The 21,702-nt window shown below is 49.3% G+C and overlaps 8 protein-coding genes across 8 annotated transcripts; 5 read left to right on the forward strand and 3 right to left on the reverse strand.

Moving 5' to 3' along the window:
- Positions 1 to 2,037: 2,037 nt before the first annotated feature.
- On the forward strand, positions 2,038 to 4,336 carry N7458_001293 (glucose-6-phosphate dehydrogenase; the record flags this gene model as incomplete). Its single annotated transcript, XM_056904676.1, has 8 exons — positions 2,038 to 2,081; positions 2,421 to 2,493; positions 2,579 to 2,599; positions 2,670 to 3,020; positions 3,098 to 3,295; positions 3,366 to 3,735; positions 3,791 to 4,162; positions 4,224 to 4,336. The coding sequence occupies 8 exons, from the start codon at positions 2,038 to 2,040 to the stop codon at positions 4,334 to 4,336; spliced, it is 1,542 nt and encodes a 513-aa protein (XP_056768783.1).
- Positions 4,337 to 7,900: 3,564 nt separating this feature from the next.
- Positions 7,901 to 8,777, reverse strand: N7458_001294 (uncharacterized protein; the record flags this gene model as incomplete). Its single annotated transcript, XM_056904677.1, has 2 exons — positions 7,901 to 8,330; positions 8,416 to 8,777. The coding sequence occupies 2 exons, from the start codon at positions 8,775 to 8,777 to the stop codon at positions 7,901 to 7,903; spliced, it is 792 nt and encodes a 263-aa protein (XP_056768784.1).
- Positions 8,778 to 8,832: 55 nt separating this feature from the next.
- N7458_001295 (uncharacterized protein) lies at positions 8,833 to 11,220 on the reverse strand (the record flags this gene model as incomplete). The annotated part of the gene is made up of 6 exons (XM_056904678.1): positions 8,833 to 8,867; positions 9,046 to 9,296; positions 9,357 to 9,934; positions 10,008 to 10,745; positions 10,813 to 11,101; positions 11,171 to 11,220. The coding sequence occupies 6 exons, from the start codon at positions 11,218 to 11,220 to the stop codon at positions 8,833 to 8,835; spliced, it is 1,941 nt and encodes a 646-aa protein (XP_056768785.1).
- A 765-nt stretch (positions 11,221 to 11,985) lies between these two features.
- Positions 11,986 to 12,972, forward strand: N7458_001296 (uncharacterized protein; the record flags this gene model as incomplete). Its single annotated transcript, XM_056904679.1, has 3 exons — positions 11,986 to 12,365; positions 12,585 to 12,817; positions 12,872 to 12,972. The coding sequence occupies 3 exons, from the start codon at positions 11,986 to 11,988 to the stop codon at positions 12,970 to 12,972; spliced, it is 714 nt and encodes a 237-aa protein (XP_056768786.1).
- Positions 12,973 to 13,227: 255 nt separating this feature from the next.
- N7458_001297 (uncharacterized protein) lies at positions 13,228 to 13,547 on the reverse strand (the record flags this gene model as incomplete). Its single annotated transcript, XM_056904680.1, has 3 exons — positions 13,228 to 13,425; positions 13,479 to 13,496; positions 13,545 to 13,547. The coding sequence occupies 3 exons, from the start codon at positions 13,545 to 13,547 to the stop codon at positions 13,228 to 13,230; spliced, it is 219 nt and encodes a 72-aa protein (XP_056768787.1).
- A 1,327-nt stretch (positions 13,548 to 14,874) lies between these two features.
- Positions 14,875 to 16,213, forward strand: N7458_001298 (uncharacterized protein; the record flags this gene model as incomplete). The annotated part of the gene is made up of 2 exons (XM_056904681.1): positions 14,875 to 15,650; positions 15,718 to 16,213. The coding sequence occupies 2 exons, from the start codon at positions 14,875 to 14,877 to the stop codon at positions 16,211 to 16,213; spliced, it is 1,272 nt and encodes a 423-aa protein (XP_056768788.1).
- Positions 16,214 to 17,409: 1,196 nt separating this feature from the next.
- On the forward strand, positions 17,410 to 19,573 carry N7458_001299 (putative sucrose transporter; the record flags this gene model as incomplete). The annotated part of the gene is made up of 7 exons (XM_056904682.1): positions 17,410 to 17,507; positions 17,617 to 17,642; positions 17,715 to 17,959; positions 18,020 to 18,086; positions 18,136 to 18,448; positions 18,504 to 18,619; positions 18,672 to 19,573. 7 exons carry the CDS (start codon positions 17,410 to 17,412, stop codon positions 19,571 to 19,573), a joined length of 1,767 nt encoding a protein of 588 aa, XP_056768789.1.
- Positions 19,574 to 20,438: 865 nt separating this feature from the next.
- N7458_001300 (ThiJ/PfpI family protein) lies at positions 20,439 to 21,361 on the forward strand (the record flags this gene model as incomplete). The annotated part of the gene is made up of 2 exons (XM_056904683.1): positions 20,439 to 20,516; positions 20,633 to 21,361. 2 exons carry the CDS (start codon positions 20,439 to 20,441, stop codon positions 21,359 to 21,361), a joined length of 807 nt encoding a protein of 268 aa, XP_056768790.1.
- Positions 21,362 to 21,702: the final 341 nt, after the last annotated feature.

A 21,702-nucleotide genomic window follows, 5' to 3' on the forward strand; every position in this document is an offset into this window, starting at 1 on the left:
GGGCTCCCGAGGTCCCGGTTACGTCGGTCTTTGACTGTACCCTTCGGCACATTGCTCGGCCCTGTTTGAGGGAACCTGGTGAATTGGCAGATTTTGATTTGCTGATCTTGATGATTTGGAGAGAAGTTGATTATTTGATCGTTACGAGCCACTTGTAAAGTATTGATGACCAAGTTGTACTACTGCTAGAAACCCGTTCATTGCCCCGTGCCGGATACATCTCCGGCGAAGTACAGACCGAGCTTCTTCATTGGGAAAGCTACTGTAGACATCTTCCCCTCAAACCCCGCCCCACCATTATTATGGAACATTCTGGGATTCGGGATCTCTGTGAATTAAGAGTCTCGGGAGGATTTGAGGCTGATCTTGAGGAAGACGAGCCCTGTTCTTTCCACACTTTTCGAATCTTCATTACAATGGAGTACTGTATGCAAACTACTCGGAGTACACATACTTTTCTTTTCGCAGGAACACATCTCATTGGGTCCGCAACCCGTGGTCTTGATACGTCGAATCTTGTCTCCGCGGATCTGTACCCTGTGACTAATTTGTAAAGGACATAAACATTTATTGTAAGGATGGCTTTTTCAACGGTTAATATGCTCCGAATCCGGCATACGCTGGCCCGAATGGCTCGAGGGGCCCGGAGTAAGTGCGACGGGAAAATAGAATCCGTCTGGTATGAGAGATGACAAATGTGCCGATCCCTCCTCCACGATTTCGGTCACCGGTAGCATTCAAAAGCCTTATCAAGGTATGATACCATCTTGAGGTACGGGTCGTACGTAGCTGTACGAAATATTGAGGATGAATTCATTACTTCTATCCTGTCCACAGTATGGTGCGGTAGAATAATAGCTGGTTATGACTGGCTGCTTTCTTATGTACTTTGTGCTAGTAGATCCTCCATGCTTAGCGGGTAGCTTCGGTAAAATGCAATCAGTTGCTCACTATGTCTTTCCTAGACTTGGTGGAGCTGTGACACTCTGCAGATAGCCCTCCAGGCTTCTGCAGCTCACCGGCGCATCTCATCGGCGCATCTCATCTACAGAGCCCATCATGCGGATGCATTGCCGAAAGAGCTCCACTATCGAGACGCCTCTCTGACCGCAAAGACAGGACAAAGAGGGTGATCTTTTCTTTTGATAGTTTAATTTCTGAGTAAGATTATGTGATGCGCTCCCTTCATACTCGAATTGTATACGGAGTACAAAACTTCCACGGTAGTTGGCCACGTACTCCACACCAGATGCTTTCAGGCTGTTTCTGTGTCACTGTTTTACCTGTAACGATGGCTTATCAGATGACCTGGTACTAATAGCGAGAGAACCAAATATTCCTTTTGCTTTCCAGAACAACTAGGGGGTTCGATTGGAACCGCCTTAAGAGGGGGTCTTTGCGAGGGGCTAGATTAGCGTAGCTCACGTTGCACCAAAACCAGTACCCCTCGAGTAAGCCGTGCCCACGCGGGGTGAGGGTCAGCTGGAAAGAAAGAAATTGACTAAGCTCTCGTCCGAATGCAAGATAAATCCAAGTGGAATTAAGGAAATAAAAAGGGCCGTGATGACTATGGAGATCCGGAGTTAAGTGGAAGCCAGCCCGGAGTACAGTCGAATATAGTAGGGGGGAGCTGGTGATGGTGATCCGGTGGAGGAAGACTAAGATGTACTGTCGCTACGATAATGAGCGACCAGGTGCACGCTGATGATTTATATAGGATTCGAGAAGTAGCGTATTGGCGCAAGCGTCATCTCATATTATTCTTTTATCAATTTTTTGAGGTCAATTTATCCACCAGACAATAAATGACCGAGCAAAACGGAGGAAACCATAAATTACGGCCGGGCTACACTCCTCCAGCCCCACCAGAAAAGAGCTGCGCGAGAGACTGCCCATTAAAAAAGTACTCCGCCGGATCCTGTTGGAAGGGCTCTCTCCCTCTTTCCCAACAACTCCTGGCCTCTTACTTCCTCTTTTCTGACTCTCCGTTGATTCTCCCATCCCCTTGTATATTTGTTGTTGTTGTTGCACCAAAAAATGGCCGGTATGATCAACAAGGGCGATGAGCGCCAGAATGCTGGGTGAGTTTTTCTAGTTCCTCGTCTCTGACATCACCTCCCCTCCCCTCCGGCAGCGGAAGCGCGCCGCCAACCTCACCTCAACACCTTCCCTGCTGCTGCTCCTGGACCTCCGACAAGCCCAGTTGATCGAGCGCGTATCGTGCCATCGGTTCCCCATTGCTTTGATTTGTCTCCTCGGAATCAATCTTGGGATCGCATTCTCACTGCCCCGCGATTATTCTCTTCCCTCCCCCCCCGGCCACAGCCCCTCCGTCCAGCTCGTTTTTAAAAGACAGATTTTGCCGTCGTCAACTTGACCACCCCCCCAAATTCCCCACTGACAATGTCTTTCCATTCCAGCACCATCGAATTGAAGGATGACACCATCATCGTGGTGCTCGGTGCCTCCGGCGATCTTGCTAAAAAGAAGACGGTTCGTATTTCCCTCCAATTCACATCATCTGGGATGACTCCTCGGTGTGCTCTCTCCCGGCCCCAAAGCTAATCTGCTGACACAGTTTCCCGCACTCTTCGGTCTTGTATGTGATGACAACAGCTCGGAAATAAAGGAAAGGCGACGCATCCCCCACTAACTGATAATCGTCTTAGTTCCGCAACAAATTCCTCCCCAAGGACATTAAGATCGTCGGATATGCGCGGACGAAGATGGACCATGACGAATACCTTAAGCGCGTGCGCTCCTATATCAAGGTTCCCACAAAGGAGATCGAAGAGCAATTAGATCAGTTCTGCAAGCTGTGTTCTTACATTTCCGGCCAATACGACCAGGATGACTCGTTCATCAACCTTAACAAGCACCTTGAGGAGGTGGAGAACGGCCGCCAATCGAAGGAGCAGAACCGCGTCTTCTACATGGCGCTTCCCCCCAGTGTTTTCACTACCGTGTCAGAGCAATTGAAGCGAAACTGCTACCCCAAGTCCGGTCTCGCTCGCATTATCGTGAGTCACTACCCCAGCACAATTTTTTTTTAACCGAGGCAACAGCCACGCTAATCACCCCGCGCCCCACGTCACAGGTCGAGAAGCCCTTCGGCAAGGACCTCCAGAGCTCGCGCGACCTCCAGAAGGCCCTGGAACCCAACTGGAAGGAGGAGGAGATCTTCCGTATTGATCACTACCTGGGTAAGGAGATGGTCAAGAACATTCTCATTCTGCGGTTCGGCAATGAGTTCTTCAACGCGACTTGGAACCGTCACCACATCGATAACGTTCAGGTATGCGTTATTTGTAATTCTAATTGCTGTGATAAGTGATGATCAATTCTGACGAGAATTTTCGGAGTAGATCACATTTAAGGAGCCTTTCGGCACCGAGGGCCGTGGTGGTTACTTCGACGAGTTCGGCATCATTCGTGATGTCATGCAGAACCACTTGCTGCAGGTGCTGACCCTGCTCGCTATGGAGCGCCCAATTTCTTTCTCCTCGGAGGATATCCGTGATGAGAAGGTCCGTGTTCTGCGCGCGATGGATGCCATCGAGCCCAAGAACGTGATCATTGGACAGTACGGCCGCTCGCTCGACGGTAGCAAGCCCGGTTACCTGGAGGACGACACCGTGCCCAAGGAGTCGCGCTGCCCTACCTTCTGCGCCCTGGTCGCCTACATTAAGAACGAGCGTTGGGACGGTGTTCCCTTCATCCTGAAGGCTGGCAAGGGTATGTCTTCAACTGATATTTGTTTTCAATCGCTGATGCTGACTTTCTCTCCCAGCCCTCAACGAGCAGAAGACCGAGGTTCGCATCCAGTTCAAGGACGTGACTTCTGGTATCTTCAAGGATATTCCCCGCAACGAGCTGGTCATCCGTGTCCAGCCTAACGAGTCCGTCTACATCAAGATGAACTCTAAGCTGCCTGGTCTGTCCATGCAGACGGTAGTGACCGAGCTGGACTTGACCTACCGCCGCCGCTTCTCTGACCTCAAGATCCCTGAGGCCTATGAGTCCTTGATCTTGGATGCCTTCAAGGGTGACCACTCCAACTTCGTTCGTGATGATGAGTTGGACGCCTCCTGGCGCATCTTCACCCCGCTCCTGCACTACCTGGACGACAACAAGGAGATTATCCCCATGGAGTACCCCTACGGTAAGACCCAGGATTCACAGTGTGGAATTGACAAAGATACTGATTTTTCCTCTTATTGTAGGCTCCCGTGGCCCCGCCGTTCTCGACGACTTCACTGCTTCTTACGGCTACAAGTTCAGCGACGCCGCTGGCTACCAGTGGCCAGTCACTACATCCGCCCCGAACCGACTGTAGAGATCTCGAAGGCCAATACGGATAGGCATTAGCGCTGTTTACGACGATATGGGACGCGGGATTTCTCCAGGCGAACAAAATCCATTGATTTCTTTTTTCACCATGAAGCTTGTTTTTTTCTCTTTGTTTCTATTTTTTTCTCTATCTCCTGACTCTCGGGATCCTCCAGTTAGCTGCGATTGTGATGGGATTCAGTTGTGTACTGGGTATCTCAATTTCGGGTCCCCAATGCGTTGATTCGGGTATCTAGAAGAGGGTTTCGGCCTCGCAATGCTATGAAAAGAATACTCTATCTTATGGTTCAAGTTACTCCGTCTCTGTCTTTATGGAGCCAGTAAAGAGTTAGATTGGGAGTTGTAGGAGGCCACAAACGCAGGTACCTGGAGTGTAGAGGTTTGCCGCATGATGGTGCAATGGAGTTTGCCTTCTTTCCTGATGTAAGAGCATGCAGAAGATCATCACACTCTTGTTTGTTCATGTCAGCTGATGGCTTATAAAGGGGATCCCACTTTTCCTACTCTCCAACGTTGATCAACCAACCTTGTATCCTCCTCTCCCCTTCCTCCACACTGATTCCTGACTCCAACCCCCAACTCCGACTCCGGCTCATCCATCTACCTTGCCGTCTTCTGTCTACTATAACAGATATATATTTCCTCTTCGCCACCCATGGCTGGTACCGCTTCACCGAGCTTGTGACCGTCACCTGGGTCCTAAGCTTCGGTACCTATCGCGTCTTGTTGAGATCGGCCAAGCCAACTATTGTGAGTGTTTCCCCCACAGTGCTAACCTCCCGTCGTATCACGCGTCCTTTCACTCACACCCTCTCTCAGCCGCGAAGCCACCTTAAAATTACCCTTGGCTTTTTTGCCCCTCAGGAGTGTGAGCGCTGTGCGAATACACCGAGCTGATGGTCGTAATATGAGGAGGGAGGCTACAGATTCAACACAACGACCAGATCAGCGCTGGCTCTTGCTGTTTACCAGGGCCGGAGTCAGGGAGCCACTGCCCACTGCTCATTTCTTACCTCCCACTGCACCCTCGGCGACTCTCTATATAGTCACTGCTTGTGTCAGCAATCTGGTCGAAATCGCAGATGAACGCTCCAGAATTATTTCTCTGCCTGGAGGGCCGAACTTGTGGATGGGCAACATGCACCCACTCCTACACTATATTAGCTGTACAGATGTGACACGACTCTGTGAGTTTGCCAACGTCCAGCCCCTCGACATACACAATCAGAAGAATGCCACGAAAGAATGTCGAAATTGCAGGGGATTTAACCTCTCAGCCTATTGAGCAACCCGGGATATCAGCCTTTTTGTTAAATCAAGCGAGTCCTTTCTCAGGTCATGAAGTTCTACCTTACTGGAAATGGATTTATTCTGACCGATCAATGGCTGCTGCGGATTGAGGTTTGTCATTACACTGTGGCTTTGGCTCCTGTCATTTGGCCAGATATTGACAACCCTCGTACTATCACCGTTATCGAGTGACCCCACGTATACCCAGCCCAGAGCAGAGCGTCGGGCCTCTCCTCGTCTCTCAATAAAGAATAGGCTGCTATACCCCTGTTGTCTCACAAGTGCCACAAGTGGTCATGCATACTCCGCAGCTTCAATATTGCCAAAATGAAGAGCACGAGGCTGCAAAAGCACCATTCGTGCGAGGTGGAAAAGCTATCCGCAACAAGAAAGCCCGATGATATGGGGAAATATGCAGCATAACACTGCAATGGTTAGCAAGCCGACTCCTTTGCTTCCTTCAGATTGAGGAGACCTCGCTGTGAGGAAGTCTGTTCAGGGCGGGATGTGCTTCACGATCTCAAGGAATCACCCGGTCTTTTTCGATGAGTGATGCATGCAAATACATAAACTCCAGTATATAGTGTCCGAATTGGGTTCAATGTAACCAAAAATCAATCACATGATAAAAGTCTACTCTCGATTATCTGTCAAGATCGGTAGGCTCAAATGGCAGAATCAAAGACACAACCCCGATGTCTACAAAAAGTCCACAGCAGACAAATATTGTCACCGAGGAGTAACCATTCCCCCACGTAGCGATGAATGGAGATGTGAGTGATGCGACTTGCCCACAAGCCAGCGTCAATCCACACCCAATGCCCCTGTAGTTGTCGGGCATGACGTCAGGAGTATAGCTGGAACAGATTGAATATGAGATAGAGATTAAGTGTGACTATCAGGCGAGTGCTTATCCATAGATAACACCGTACATAGCAGTTAGGAAGAATTTGATCATGCACGAGAAACCAAGATTCTGAGCCTCGTTATTCACAGTAGTAAATAAACCAGCGAAAATTGCATACGCATATGCTGTCACAGTAATTATTCGGCGACGACCCAGAAAAGAGACTCGAATGAGATACGCACTGAGTACAGGGCCTGGAATTTCTGCAACCGAAGAGACCGCCAGTCGCGGAATGTTTGATAGTCACTTCCATCGCCGATTTGAGCACTGTGTGCTTCAAGATAATACGTTAGGAAGAAAATGTATACAGGATACCTGGCAGTTGTCAGTTTTGTTTCACGTGTCATTCAAAATGCAGAGAGAAATACGCGATGCCGACAAGTAGCCAAACCAGGCTCAGGCAGATCATAGAACGAACTTGTCTTTCCCTCGCAAAAAGACCTGCTATCATAGAGAAGGTCATCCGCATGGATCGGTGGCTTTCTGTCTGCTCTTCACGAAGTTGGGAATTTGACATGATGTATGCGGACTTGTTGATTCGACTTATTGTATTAATGGACGCAACGGCCTCCTCTCTCTCGCCCCGCAGGACCAACCACTTAGGCGACTCGCTTATTAGCAAACAAAAGGAGCGGAGAATAGCCATGAAGAAGCAGAGGACTCCGAGGATAATATAGAGGTATCTCCATCCTAGCTCTTCTCCTTTATGGCACGATCTCTCCCTGATGAAGGCCGACAACTCCTTCGTACAGTTACATGTTAGTATACCATCACGCCTGATCGACAGTTCATCATCGCAACCTTGAAGGGTCATCCCGATATGATTTTGGGTCTGTGAGCAGCCCATACTTTCAAGTTTGCGCCCACTTTCGGTCCGGTTCTAGCGGAGCTGGCAATAGATGGAAAGACTGAAGAGGATATTTTAAAGTTTGGGATCCCAAAGAATGCGACTACTATAAGCAAGTTGTGATAGAACCAATGTTCTTAAGAAGATAGAAACCTTTGAAGTGTGAACTGAGAGTCCATAAACATCCAAGTATCGCTTTGATCCATAACTGCTAATTTGTTTCTGCTTGATACTCAATCAGCTTACAAATGTTCTGCTAGCCTATAGTGGGTATGGTGGGCATGGTGGGCATTACGGCTTTTTTAAATAACCTATAGAAAGGGGAGCTGAGATTGTGAGCAAGCAGGTGTGGGTAGGACACGGTCGGATGAAAGAAGGTGCTTGTTCAATTTGGTGGCACGAATCTTTATTGCCTCCCTATACTCTGTCGGTCATACAACGTGGACTTACCTGGTAGTCAATTTTCCAATCCTCTGGAGCAATTATTTTGCTGACCATATCCTATCTTACCTGCATAGGATACTCAAGTAGACATCCCACGAGTCATCTCCTTTAATACCACTAGTATAATTACCCGTTCCATCGAGCTGCCGCTTTGTCTCCTCGGCATCTTCTCTGAAAAGCTTCGCCTCATTTTCAAAGCCCTTTCTGTCAAAGATCTGTGCTAGCCGCCATTTTACACGCGCTGACTCGCCCTTGTCGCCTCTCTGGGCCTCGTTCAGCTGGCAAATCTGTAGGGCATACTGGAGGTGATTCAGCGCAGCATTGTCGTCACCCTGCTGCATGCAAACCACTGCCTGCCTGTAGCGTGATGCCATGACACTTGAATGTGTGGGCTTGCCCATTGAGACAAGCTTGTAAGACTTTTCGTTCAGCTCATGGGCTTTGGCAAGATCACCTTTGCGGACGGCAATCTTGGCGCGTTCGAGAGCGCATCTGCATCCGACTGTAAGCAAGACATCATCCTCGAGAGTATTTACATAAAGACAAAAGGGGACCAGCTTGAATAAGGTGAACTCACTCTCCATCATAATGATTCAAAGGGCCGTACAGAATCTTGTGTAGTCTCTCGGCCTGATCGAAATCCTGCAGAGCTTCGTCATATTGACCCAGCGCCATACGTGCACGCCCAGAATTGCGTAAGAACCGATCCAGATTAAACTGGGTGTAGCGTTCTGGTTCAGGCAGCTTCTCAGCATAGGAAATTGCCCGTCGGGCATGCGCCAGGGCTTCCTCTCCATTCCAGGCGGAGCCGAGTGCGTAGCACATGTGGCTATGCGCCATGGCTAGCTCCCTTGAATCTCTAGATGTCTTCTCCCATATGGCAAGCGATTGCTTTGCGTATTCCACAGCGTTGGGAGAGTAGCCCATGAGTTCGTACATTGGGACAATGCAGTGGCATATGTAGCCATAGAGCCAAGATTCTTTATCCTCACAATTATCTCGTGCTCTGATCAGAGTCTGTATCCCACTCTGGAAGGATTGAATCTCCATGAGGTACCTAATATAGTCATTAGCAGAGCAAATAGCCGAATACAAGAGCGATAGAATAGTGGAATATGGAAGGCCTACCACGCCGAATCGCACAGAAGGCGAGTAAAGTCTTCATCCTGACAAGAGAATTTGGCCTTCATTAAAGTTTCGTACCTACCCTGGAAAAAGAGGACGTGCTGCCGCAACTTCTCGCATATAGGCCAGCGGGTATAGAAGTGCGAAAAGCCTCTATTGGGATAAGCAATCCTCAAAAGGATGAGGGCGACGCGGAAGACGGCAATACGGCACTCATCACTCATACGGTCAAAGTACGCATCTTGGGTCAGGCGATGAATGGATATGTCCCCTGTCTCCTCGTTCATGCGAATCAGGGCCAGGTCGAGTAGTTCGGCCTTAGCTGTGTCAAATCTGAAGCACTGTTATTAGAGCGTGGGCACTAGAAGGATAGAAAAAGAGTAAGCAACTCACAACTCCTCGGATGTGAGAACTTCCCAACCCGGCGCCGGCAGATTCTCTGCCTCCAGTAAGGACTGCGGGATTCCTTCGGGGGCGAGGAAACAAATCAGTGACAGCAACTTGGACGCATCGGGGCTCAGATTTTCAAAAGCCGCCTGCCAGACCATAGAGAGGTCTTTAGGGTAATACATCCCCGACATGCCCCGAGTGGGACGCTTCGAGAGAGCCAGTCGGTGCTGATCGTAGTAGGGAATGAAACTGCGGATAGTGCGGAACCTTGTGGAAAAGCGAATATGTTGAGCTACAATATCCAATGCGAGGGCAAGACCACCCAACCGCTTAGCCAGCTCGATAGCCGCAAGACGCTCATCCGCAGCATCATCACGCCTCAGAATCTTGAACAGCAATTCTCCACTCTCTTCCGGAGTGAATGCCGGCACCTCAATCGATGTGGATGCCATAGAGGCTGCAAAGAATTCGCTGCGGCAGGTGACCAAAATGCTTCCATTGCCCGTGAGTGGGCAGGCGCCAACAAAAGACTGCTCGTTCTCGACATTGTCAAATATCATCAACCATTTGGCAGCTTGGAACTGTCAGCATAAGCTCATATTGATGAGTAATATCATTTTGAAGCCTACATGTAGTCTGAAGCCACTGCAAAACATGGTATCTGTTTTCAGCCGGCGTATTCTTCGGTGTGTACGAAGCTAGCCCAAGCTTAGAGGCAATCTCGGTAAATGCCTTGGCAATTTCCGCCTCAGTTTCACAACCAACCCAGAGAATAGCATCCACACCATCAAACACGAGGCGGTTTGCATACTCAAGTGCCACCTGGGTCTTACCGATGCCCCCGATGCCCCAGAGAGCAACAGTACGAATGGAAGGTTTGGATGCGGGTGCAAGACTTTCAGATATCTTTTTCAAGATATCCTCGCGCCCAAAGAAGTTGAAGTTTCGCTGGAAGGGAAGGAAATAGCAAGGCAGTTTGGCCGCTACTTCGGTTGTCCTCCCCTGTACCGTGTCAATTTCAGCGTGCAGCTGGGCCAAGGAGTGAGCAATTTGGTTCTGCGTCTCGTTGAGCTGAATAATGCCCTGAGCCTTGACCAACTCTCGTAAGTGATTGACTTTGGAGGTAATATTTCGCAGCGTGAGCAGGAATTTATCATGCACGGGCGACCAACCGCGAGCCAGGACTGCACTGTCGACGTCGTTCTTGCGAAAGTATTTGATTGCACCAACGACGCTGAGCATGAGATCGACAAGCACATCAAAAAATGCTTCCAGTAGGTGTGGCTCAAGGTTGACGCATCTGCTGTAAATCTCAAAGAGGGCAAGTTGCTGACCAAGCTCGTTGAGCAAGACCGTGACTTCTTGCATGGATCGCTCCGAATGGCTCGCCAACTATATGTTGTGTGTGATCGGCTGTTAGTTTAAGACCTGTTCGTGGGAGATGATGGTTTTGTAATACCTCGATGAGTAACGTGGCCGCACCCCAAATGCAAGCGGCGCTCATATTCTGGGCACCTAATCCAAGGAACAGAAACGTGACAAAGGTCTGTAGACGGTTGAGATGAGGCTGAAGGCTAGTCAGCATCCTCATAATTGGACTCTTAGCATAGCGAACTTCGAGCTCTTTGACGCTGTCAATGACCTGTTCAGGGCTCTCAAAGCTGCTAATAAGGTCGTAGTCATCCTCGCCGAGGATATTGTAGCACATATCTATGGCATCTTTCCAGGCCTGCTGGCAATTGTTCCTCCTGAATATTGCGTTTCATTAGAAATGGCGCTATCAGGTCGTTTGGTAGATTCTCGATCGGACTCCTTACGCGTTTTCCATGCCCTCCTCCCCATCTTCCAAGTTGCTTTTGGCGGTCATCTAGGCGAACATTCAGGCAACTCACGTCTGTGATACTCAAATCAATCCAGATGTAGACACGGTCTTGCATGAAGTGTTGGGTAGTAGGAAGGGGAGTATGCCTCTATATCAGACTGACAGGCCCTGGAGCCTTGGTGGGGTATTAGCATATAGATGGCCAAAAGAAAATGGGAAGGACCTCAGAGGCGGGGGCGCTGGCTGGGTGGCTGTTACGGCAATGGCACGGAGGTCCTTGAGCCTCATCCCTCTTGTGTAACTGGAGGCCCAGGCGGACCGCGTAACCCTCAATACACACCACCCCTGCTCCTCTGTCATTTATACCCTTTTCTATTTGTCGACGTGTCCACCGCTGGCTGGCGAGTGCATCGTTTATGTCAAATGGCAGTTGCACCTGCGGCCAGCCATGCACTCATTGCGCCAATCAGCAGCTTCACCACACCCCTATCACATCAAACTGCGGCCAAAGCGCCCACCATGTTGGACTTGTAGGAGAAGCAATATTTCAATCATGTACAAGGAACCAATACAGCTGCTTGAATGGAGTATACGCGTTTCTCTGGGATTCAGGAGACCATTCATCTAGCATATTGTTCCAGGGCGCTACCGAACTGTCTACTACCTTCGGCTCTTCGTGGCTTTAAAGAATATTTATTCTGACCAGCTCTTCTACTGCTCCCTTCTTTGCAATCCAAAGTTGCTTATTTGATATTTATTGCTGATTTACTGTTTGATTTCTGACCAACTGTTTTGAATGCGAGCGCTAATATGGCCTCCAGTGTGACTACCGATGCTTCCCTGAAGTATATGATTGTCTCGGATAATTTCAAAACCGAGAAGCCATACTCATGCGCAGTGCCATTCTCACAAGATCCATCCAAGACGACGAATATCACTGAACGTGCATTCGACGTCTCCGTAACAGATGTCAGAACAGTTTCGTCGGAGCCTACTCTAAATATCGAGGGCTTTGAATTCATCCGGCACGAGTTCTACAATCAACCTGACGGCAAAATCGAGGGACCTGACCATCCATACCTGATTGAAGTAGCCGAAATGTTGAAAGCTCGCCTGGGCGCAAGCGACGTGATTGTCTACGACTGCAATGTGCGCAAGCTCGGCAACAGTGGCTTCTTCCAGGCTGCGACGTCGGTTCACGTTGGTAGGAATCCACTCCCATGTGCGATTCCAGAATCAAGCTGACGACTATATTGACCACTCTCCCGGTAACGCACAATTTAGGCTTCAAGAGGCCTTACAGATGTTCAGACCTTCTGGCGTTTCCTTCGATCGGTGGATGGCTGTCACGTATACGCCCTATAACTAATCCCGCAACAATGTTATTTCGATTCTAACCACCGAGCTAGATTCTGGAGGCCCATCTCGCATCCAGTGACTGATTGCCCGCTTGCTGTTTGTGATTACACCTCCATTTCCAAAGAAGACCTGCACCTAGTCGATACCGTTCTGCCTCACCGGGTGAACGAGATCTATCATCTGGTTCACAATCCTGCCCACAAGTGGTATTACATGAGTGACCAAACGCCAACCGAAGGGATTTTGATGAAGATTTACGATACAGATGATAGCTTTTCTAAATGTAAGTGGGAAACATAGTTGTGGAAATGTGCTTGATGACCTGATAAACCTACAGTTTCTGCTCATGCTGCATTCAAAATCACCCAGAGAGAAGGAATTGCGGGTCCACCAAGACATAGTGCCGATGTCCGGGCATTTGTTTTGTTTTCTCAATGAAGCACCGATGATAAGAATGTACAGTTTGGTAGTATTATGAGGACAATGTACAGTTTATCTAGCTGTTTACATTGACAGTAACTGCAAATGGCATAGATTTGTGGAAAACACTACATATTCCGTACCACTAACTAGACCTGAGCAAAGAATATGGAAGAAAAGGACAGAAAGGCTCAGATATATTCGGGTTGGGAGGCAAGGGACATCAAATCTCAATATTCAAGCGTCTGAAACCTTTGCTAATATACCACAGCATCAAGTGCCCTGAGTGTTAGGGTTGTTGGCGGCGACAGCGCTTTGCCAGCCAATCCAGGGCTTTTCCCAAGGCTTCTGCTGCCCCGGCTGCCATGTAGCACGTTCAACTTTGCCCTCAGCCTTCTCAAGCGCTAAGTAGCGCTTCCAAGGCTGCTCTCTGGTGTCATTGACCTCACCAGCAACGGCAACGATGACTGACTGAACATGTGTAATCAGCGGGTGTCATACAATACATCAGCACCAGTTGTTACCTCATCGACCAAGATATCCTATGTCTGTGATTAGCCACAATTCATAACCTCTAGCTTACTACTTACCATGTTGTGGTATACTTTGTTGTCCAGGAGTGTGGATTGTTACTGTTATTTTTCAGGGATGGGTTAAGAACAGTGTAGGAGTTGCCGTCCTCTGTAGTCCCTCGTCAGAAAGGCAGGTTCTTATAGACAGTCTCGATCCCCTTGGAAAATGCCTACTCGGCGATATATGCGGCTCAAGTAGCAAGTACTTACCTACCTTATCATGGGGTTTCTTTTTAACCCTCGTAAACCCGTGTCTCTCCGCAAGCAATTTGGTGTATTGCGCGGGGTACTACATCGCTAATCAGCATCCTAATGACCGTAGCTGCGCTCTCGATCCTTCAAAGGGTCGAGCAATGTGCAAGGTCTCGAATAAAATGCAACCATTCCAAGAATAACGAATCGCAGTCGTTAATGCATAGTGATATAGAGGGCCGGGCGTAAAGGCAGAGACAAATGTGACTGGGCCCCTGTGATTGCATCTACACATGTCAAGAGCGGAGGTAAACCCGTACAGCGGCTGAAACCACTTTTGATCCCGCATGCATAATTGAACCCCAGCTCACACACTTTGGTTACAGGCATTAATGCCTGTTTTGATCCATGTGAGTATCTCACAGCCAAGAGATGTGCGCCACGAGGTCCCAACCAACCAACTTTCACCAATCGATGGCGTTCCAGCCATGCTAGCCTAGCGCCCAACTGCAAGGATCTGATACCCTGAAAGTAGGCATTCCAAAAGAAAAAAATACAACCGACCGCGTGGGCCGCGCTCATTATCGTTGAGGCTACAAAGCATCTAACAAGTCTTTTTCATAAAATAGTGCTATAGCATGCTCTGTCATTAAAGAAAAGTGTGCAAAAATCCTACGACTTACATTTACAACAGCAGAGGATACTAAATAGACGTTCATCTCTTCACTAGGCTCATCTTAGATCAATGTATTGCCTCTAGTAAATGTATCAGCATCATAAAAAAGCAATCTACCTGCGTTTACTTACTTAGGATGTAGTGGAGTAGAACCCGGGTTGCTTCGAGGCGTGGATCGGAGCCTCATCTTTTCTCACTCCTGGCCCCAAGTTGCCTATGGGTGACCATTCTTTCGATCCCACGATCGTATACTTCAGCCACGAAGAACACTCGCAACATCAAAGCTGACATGCACGGCAGCAACGTAAGTATTCCGGACCCATTAAAAATGGTCGATTTACTGTTCAAGGGCTAGCTTTGGCGAGATCTAGGCAAGATGATCAGTTCGTACTTTTGGCCTTAACGCTGCGATCTAGGAATTTAAGCACTTCATCACCAGCTAGATCACAGGCATCCTTCGCACTTTACAGTTATTGAGCCATGAGGGCATCTTCTATTGAGGAAATATCCTCTGCATCCGATCAACAGCATGTTCATGCAGAGCTCGACTTCATCCGGGCCTGTATCGGTAATGAAAGAGCTGAGAAGTCGAGGGAGTCCCAAGTGGTTCTCGATCACATACGGCCCAAGGTACTATACTCATCGCTCCCGTTCGGCACTATCCTGTGTTCAGAGTACCACCCGGACGAACCAGACCTAACACGCATCATCCACTCCTTTCGTGATATTATACTTTCCTACCGCCAGCAGGAAAACCTGTCTATCAACCGCGCCCTGCAGGGTCTAGTCGAGAGAGGTGTGTTTCGGGCTTTTACGACGCCCGAAGAAGAAGCCATCGCAAAGCAATGCATCTTTTCGGCCGTGGGAATAGCATCGCGACTGTACAGTCCGACACCAGTACAGCGACAGGGCCACTTCGAGATCAACACGCAAGGTGCCCGATGTTTTACCAGGAATGCGGTGGACATCAATCTTTCAGCCCGCCCCATAGACGAGCTTCTTCGTGCACTTGGCCAGATTCTTCCACGAGCTGACTGGCGTATGCCCACCAATGATGACCCCAGACAGCCTTCGGTCAAATTCTGCGTGTCCTCTCTCAATGCAGATGTGCTGAAGAATCTCGCAAACGTCCATATCATCTGGGTGAATTCGATTGCGGCTCATCTAGAGTTCGATCCCATCGTCACAGCGCTATACCTGTTCAGGCTGCCGTCCTTTTGTAAGTTGCACAATACTGGAGACTCGATTTTATCGACGTAAGTTTCCCCACCGCAATAAGGTACGGCCTGCCCACGTTCACCACTCTGACAAAGACTGTGACAGATTGACGAAAGAGTTCTACCTCGATCAGGAGAGCCCGGTACCTCGCTTTTCGATCCAAGACTTCCTAAATGAGATCATGTTATCGTATGGCCTGCTCTTCGCCCACGATGTTCGCTCCCGGAAACTCTACCGACAGGAGGAGCGCTGCCGGGCCAAAATCAACGACGAGGTCGATGTTGACCCCCTACTCGACCAACTCTGCGGCATGGATATTTCGACATCCATGTTTTCGTTCACTGGTCCCGTACGAGAGACCTACGATGCCAGCACCGACTTTCCCATCTTCAATGAGAGGCTGTCGGCTATCCAGGGCTATATCTCGGGCATTCAGCCCGGCAGACTCAAGTCGCTTTGGCGGGACCGACGTGATTTGAGGCTCTGGTATACTATCTGGGCGGTGCTGATCATAGGAGGTATTAGCATCATTTTGGCGATGGTACAGGTCATTCTTTCGGCAGCCCAGGTGGCACTGGCAAAGCAGGCGCTGGGCCCTTGAGGTTGTGCGAATTGTCATGTATGGCTGAGCTTTATTTGAGCGATTCCAATGTTCAAGCAATCATGCATAGTTTCATAGGGGCGTATAACTCCACTTAGTACGTGGTATACCACTACCTTCCATTAAAGTTAGAGCTTGTTGAACGCCACGCGACTTGGGACCGCCATACAGACACACGGGTCCACTGATGCTAGTGCTAGTAAAATTAGTAGTAAGATTGGTAGTAACATAAGCAGTAAAATCAGCAGTAAAATCAGCAGTAAAATCAGCAGTAAATTCGCGGGCTTGGGAGGTGAGTAAGAATGGCAGGGCGAAGGCGCGTAGGTGGTAGATCGCAACCATCGTTACAAAGAGCTTTGGAGGATTAGAAGATAGTAAGACGACTACAGCGCTTAACTAGATTTAGAAATGGTGGTGTCGAAACAGCAATTCTCCCTCAGAGTTGTAAATTGCTTGTCAGCAATCCCTCTTGGTCTTATTTGGCCCCTTCTTATCGAATCGCCATGAACCGACCCAAAGCTGGTATATTGTATCTTGAAAACAATCTTGTATACAGCTGTAGTCATCAAGACTCCAAGTTCATTGGAAGGCCTAGACCCTATCTGTTATTGTGTGAACAATCTGAAACCGGAATGTCGATCGGCATTTGACCAATACCCCTGGGCGGGTCCGACTGGCCTGGCGATAACTCGATAAGGCGTCCTGGACTCCCGCAGTTGACACGCCGCGCTCAGGCCAGGTCCTTTTTTCTCTCCTTACTCAAATGCGACTCTGCACTCGACACATCGCTGCTGGGGTCTCTACATCTCGATATATACCGACCGAAGTCTCCTGACAACGCCTGGAGGCAACGAAGAAGCGAATTGGAGCGACTCCGCGGACACAATCGATCACAGGGAGAGCCTGGCCAGCAAAGAAAATCGCCGACAAACTACTCATTTCCGGAGTCTCGTACGCGCACATGCCCTATTCCCCTTACGGCCGAGACGGAAGATCAGATTGAAAAGACCACTTGCACGAAAACGCTCTCGTACAATACTCCGAGCACAAAACTGGGCCCTACCGAGCCGACTTCCGACTGTGCGCGTCTTCGCACTGATCAACAGCGTACCCCAAGCCTCACGCCGAGCCATTGACTTGACCGATTCCGTGTGAGAAGGTGGGGGAAGGCGTATGCACCTACGCGCGACACAAACATGCCACAGGCTGCACGATGGGCGGGCACGCCGTCCATCAAGGGACGAAGCGAGTCGACGCGCATGGCGCTGTTGACCTTTAGTCTGGTTGGATTGCAGTGCGTATTGCTCCGGAATGAGACAAAAGGGGGGATGATTTCTATGGAGGTTTAACAAGATTGTGGTACTTGGTATTCAGCGGCTGACTTGATGTTTCGTGGAGGATAGGTTCACTTGGGGCACTGAGATGACATGTGCGTGACTTCCATCGCAGCAATAATCGACCAACTTTCGGCCAACAGCGCTAATTCTGGATGCTTCAATAGATTGCACACCATATCTTCTTCAACTCGGCTTGACAAAATCCAAGACTTCATTGGTATGGATTGCTGGACCACTGTCAGGACTGATCATCCAGCCTCTGATCGGCGTGATTGCCGACCGATCGCGTTCAAAATGGGGCCGGCGGAGACCGTTTATGGTCTTTGGTTCTTTTGTCGTGGCTTTCTGTCTCATCGTACTAGGTTGGACAGCCGAGATTGTGGGCATGTTTGTGAAAGATCCCGAGAAGGTGGGCACTAGAAGTTACCTTTCGAGGCACAAGGATATGAATCTGATCAGAGAATTATAGGCCAAAAATGCCACTATCGCGTTGGCTGTATCCAGTATCTACGCGGTCGACTTTTCTATCAACGTTGGTAAGTGGGACAAATTAACAGGCATTGAGTGCTGCTAACACTTTCCCAGTCCAAGCATGCTGTCGCAGCTTGATTGTGGATACGCTTCCGATTCCATTGCAGCAAGCTGGGTCTGCCTGGGGTATGTCATTCCCAGCCGTCATGGTGGAAGAGACACTGATCATCGTAACAGCGGGCCGAATGTGCGCTATTGGTCAGCTAATCAGCTATGTAATTGGCTCGATTGATACGGTCAGCATTTTTGGCAGCCTTTTGGGAGATACGCAGTTCAAGCAGATGACGGTGATTGCCGCTATGTCTTTGATTCTGGCGGTGGCTGTGACATCCTACTCTGTCAAGGAACGCGTTCTGATCTCAGCGAGGTGAGTCATTCATACTCGAGGCTGCAATGATATCAAAACTAAATCAGGACAACAGGGACTCTGATGGCAAAGGAGGCGCAATTCAAGCGATCTCACAATTATTCAAAACCACGATGGAACTCCCTCCTCGCATTCAGGCCATTTGCTGGGCTCAATTCTGGGCTTGGATCGGTATGAATTGATCTCATTCTCATTACATGACTGCCCTGCTAACTCGCTCCAGGGTGGTTCCCTTTCCTTTTCTATAGCACGACATGGGTTGGCGAGACCTACTTCCGTTATGAGGTCTCCAAAGACCAGGCCACGAAGACAACCGACATGCTTGGCGAGGTCGGCCGCGTTGGTAGTCTTTCTCTAACGGTCTTCTCCTCAATTACATTCTTAAGCTCCGTCCTCTTGCCGTTCTGCGTTCAGTCGCCAGATACCAAGCGCACGCGCTTCACACCTCGACCCCCACCCGGTATAGCCGCAATTCTCAAGAAAATCACAACTGTCCGACCAGACCTCCAGACAGCCTGGCTGATCTCTCACATCATGTTCGCCGCCACTATGATATTCGCTCCACTGGCACACTCACGGGCCTTTGCAACCTTCCTCGTGGCAGTGTGTGGAATCCCCTGGGCGATCAGCGGCTGGGCACCATTCGCATTCATGGGCGTGGAAATCAACAAACTGACCATGAATGGTGGTCCCGGGGCACCAGGAATGGCAGCGGAAGCTACGCGCTCCGGCGTGACTATGATCACGTCTGCAAGTCTGCGCAATTCAGCCGCCGACACCGAGCTGGAGGTGCTACGACTGAATCACCGTGACTCGGATAGTGACACCGATGAAGAAGACCAAGCCTCGAACATTCCCTCCACGGGCGAGTTGGCTGGTATCTATCTCGGTGTGTTGAATGTATACACTACGCTTCCGCAATTCGTCGGCACGTTCATTAGTTGGATTGTGTTTAGTCTCTTGGAACCCGGCGCACGACCCAACAAGGACAGTGATGCCTCAGATACGCAGTGGATGAATCTGGATAAAGATAAGCCCAACGCGATCTCCATCTGTTTGTTTATCGGCGCGATTAGCGCCCTCGTTGCCGCTGAGGCAACCCGCCGATTGCGGTATGTCTCGTAATGGATGTTGAGACGGGACTGATACTCACGAAGCCCCATTACGTTGTGATACAAATGGAGCCTATAAAAAGAAGTGGAGGACAGCGCACTTTATACCCAATGCATTGCATGCGTGTTTTCACTAGGTGGAAGGGGAGATCTATACAGATGGTCCTCGGGACCTGGCAATTGTGGGATGTGCATATATAGGATCTTGACGATACAGTAATAATATTAATGACCCTTTCATACTAGATCACAAGTTGGAAGTTGAAGTAGCTTGCTAGGTGTGTCTGCGAATTAGAGTGAGAATAAAATGCTTAGCCGAGTCCAGAGTTGATACTTGTAAATGTAGGCCTCGCAAACTTCGGGATTTGGCATCGTCTTGATAAACCACGTTCTACGTGGGAATGTATGCTAGTTCCGATAGAGTAAGTTTGTTCGACGTGCCAATCTCTCTAAGCTACAGCTATCTTTGTTCCCCGTTATAACATCAACATACTACGTACATACTCGACAGATCAAGACCGATCCTGATGCCCGAGACACCTTCACCAAACGCATCGGCTACTGTATCGACGTGGAAACTTACCCAGCTGCAATTCTTCCATGTAAAGATCCCTCTCATACAGAACCCTCATACGTACACCGCACACTTGCAGAAAGTAAAAATCAGGGTTTCTTCAGGGTCCGTTAGTTCTCGGCCCACAGTCCACAATCGACCAGTGGGGCCGAGTAGTGACGGCATGATGATATCGACGAAACTCTGTCTGTAGAGCCACCACCAGCTACACGAAATGCAATAGCTGACCTTCCACATCTCCTACTTCTCCATCTTCAATTTCCTCACACGAACATTGAATTACTTCAATTCACCATCAATCGCAATGGCACCCAAAGTTCTAGTCGTTCTCACCTCGGCAAACGAGATTCCAAAGCTGCAAAGGCCTACGGGATGGTATTTGGTACGCAGTCTGCCCCGCGAATACACCTTACCCCTCCATCCAGCGATTGTAGCGGGACACAATACATTCATGGAAAAAGAAGAGAACCAACCATTTCTGACCATGAAACCCTCCAGCCTGAATTCGCCCACCCCCACGAAATCCTCCATGGAAAAGCATCCTTGACCATCGCCTCGCCCAAGGGCGGCGAAGCCCCGCTAGACCCGGCCTCAGTCGAGATGTTCAAGTCCGACGCAACATCTACCAAGTTCCTCGCGGAGCAAAAGGCGCTTTGGACCAACACCCACAAATTATCCGACATCCTGCCTCGAGCAGACGAATTCGACGCCCTCTTCTACGTCGGCGGTCATGGACGTAAGCTCCCAACCATTCCTTCCCTGATCTACCAACCCCGCCCCAACCCAAAGAACAAAAGAAAGACTAGTCTGGCGCTAACCTACACGTCTTACCCAGCAATGTTCGACCTAACAACAGACCCAGTCTCGCTAAGTCTAATCGAAACCTTCGCCGCAGCCAAGAAACCCGTCGCAGCCGTCTGCCACGGGCCCTGCGTCTTCTTAAACGCTAAATCTCCCTCCGGCGTGCCCCTGATCTCCGGCGCAACCGTTACTGGTTTCTCCAATGCCGAGGAGGACCAGGTCCAGCTGTCAGATGCTATGCCTTTCATGCTGGAGACGGAGTTGCAGAAGATTTCTGGTGGTGGGTATGTCAAGGCTGATGAGCCTTGGGGGGAGAAGGTGGTTGTTTCGAAGACGGCGGGTGTTGGGGGGCCTTTGATTACGGGGCAGAATCCGGCGAGTGCGACTGGTGTTGGACTGGCGATTGCGAAGGCTTTGGGGCTTTAGAGCTGGGGAGGTTTGTTTGTGTTTGAGATGCGTAGAGGTAGGGAAGTGAGTACTATGAAGGATTAAAAATACATGATATAATTTACAGGTGGTGTCTTATCGACTTCTACAAATCCTACATCTCAGTCTAACAGACGATCCACTTCAATTCAGATCATATTGATGTAGCAAACTTCACTGGTATAAAGGAACCAAGTAGCGAAAAGGGGAATAGAGCAAGAACAAACACAAAACAGTAACACAAAGCAGAAGCAGAGGCAGATAGGTAGTAGATAATAAGAGATGCCCAAGCTGGCATAGATGGGAGTCCAGATAGAGGTAACAAGCAGACAATAGACAAT

The sequence above is a fragment of the Penicillium daleae genome (genome assembly GCF_028827525.1).
Source record: "Penicillium daleae strain IBT 16125 chromosome Unknown utg000002l_segment0_segment0, whole genome shotgun sequence".
Lineage (NCBI taxonomy): Eukaryota > Fungi > Ascomycota > Eurotiomycetes > Eurotiales > Aspergillaceae > Penicillium > Penicillium daleae.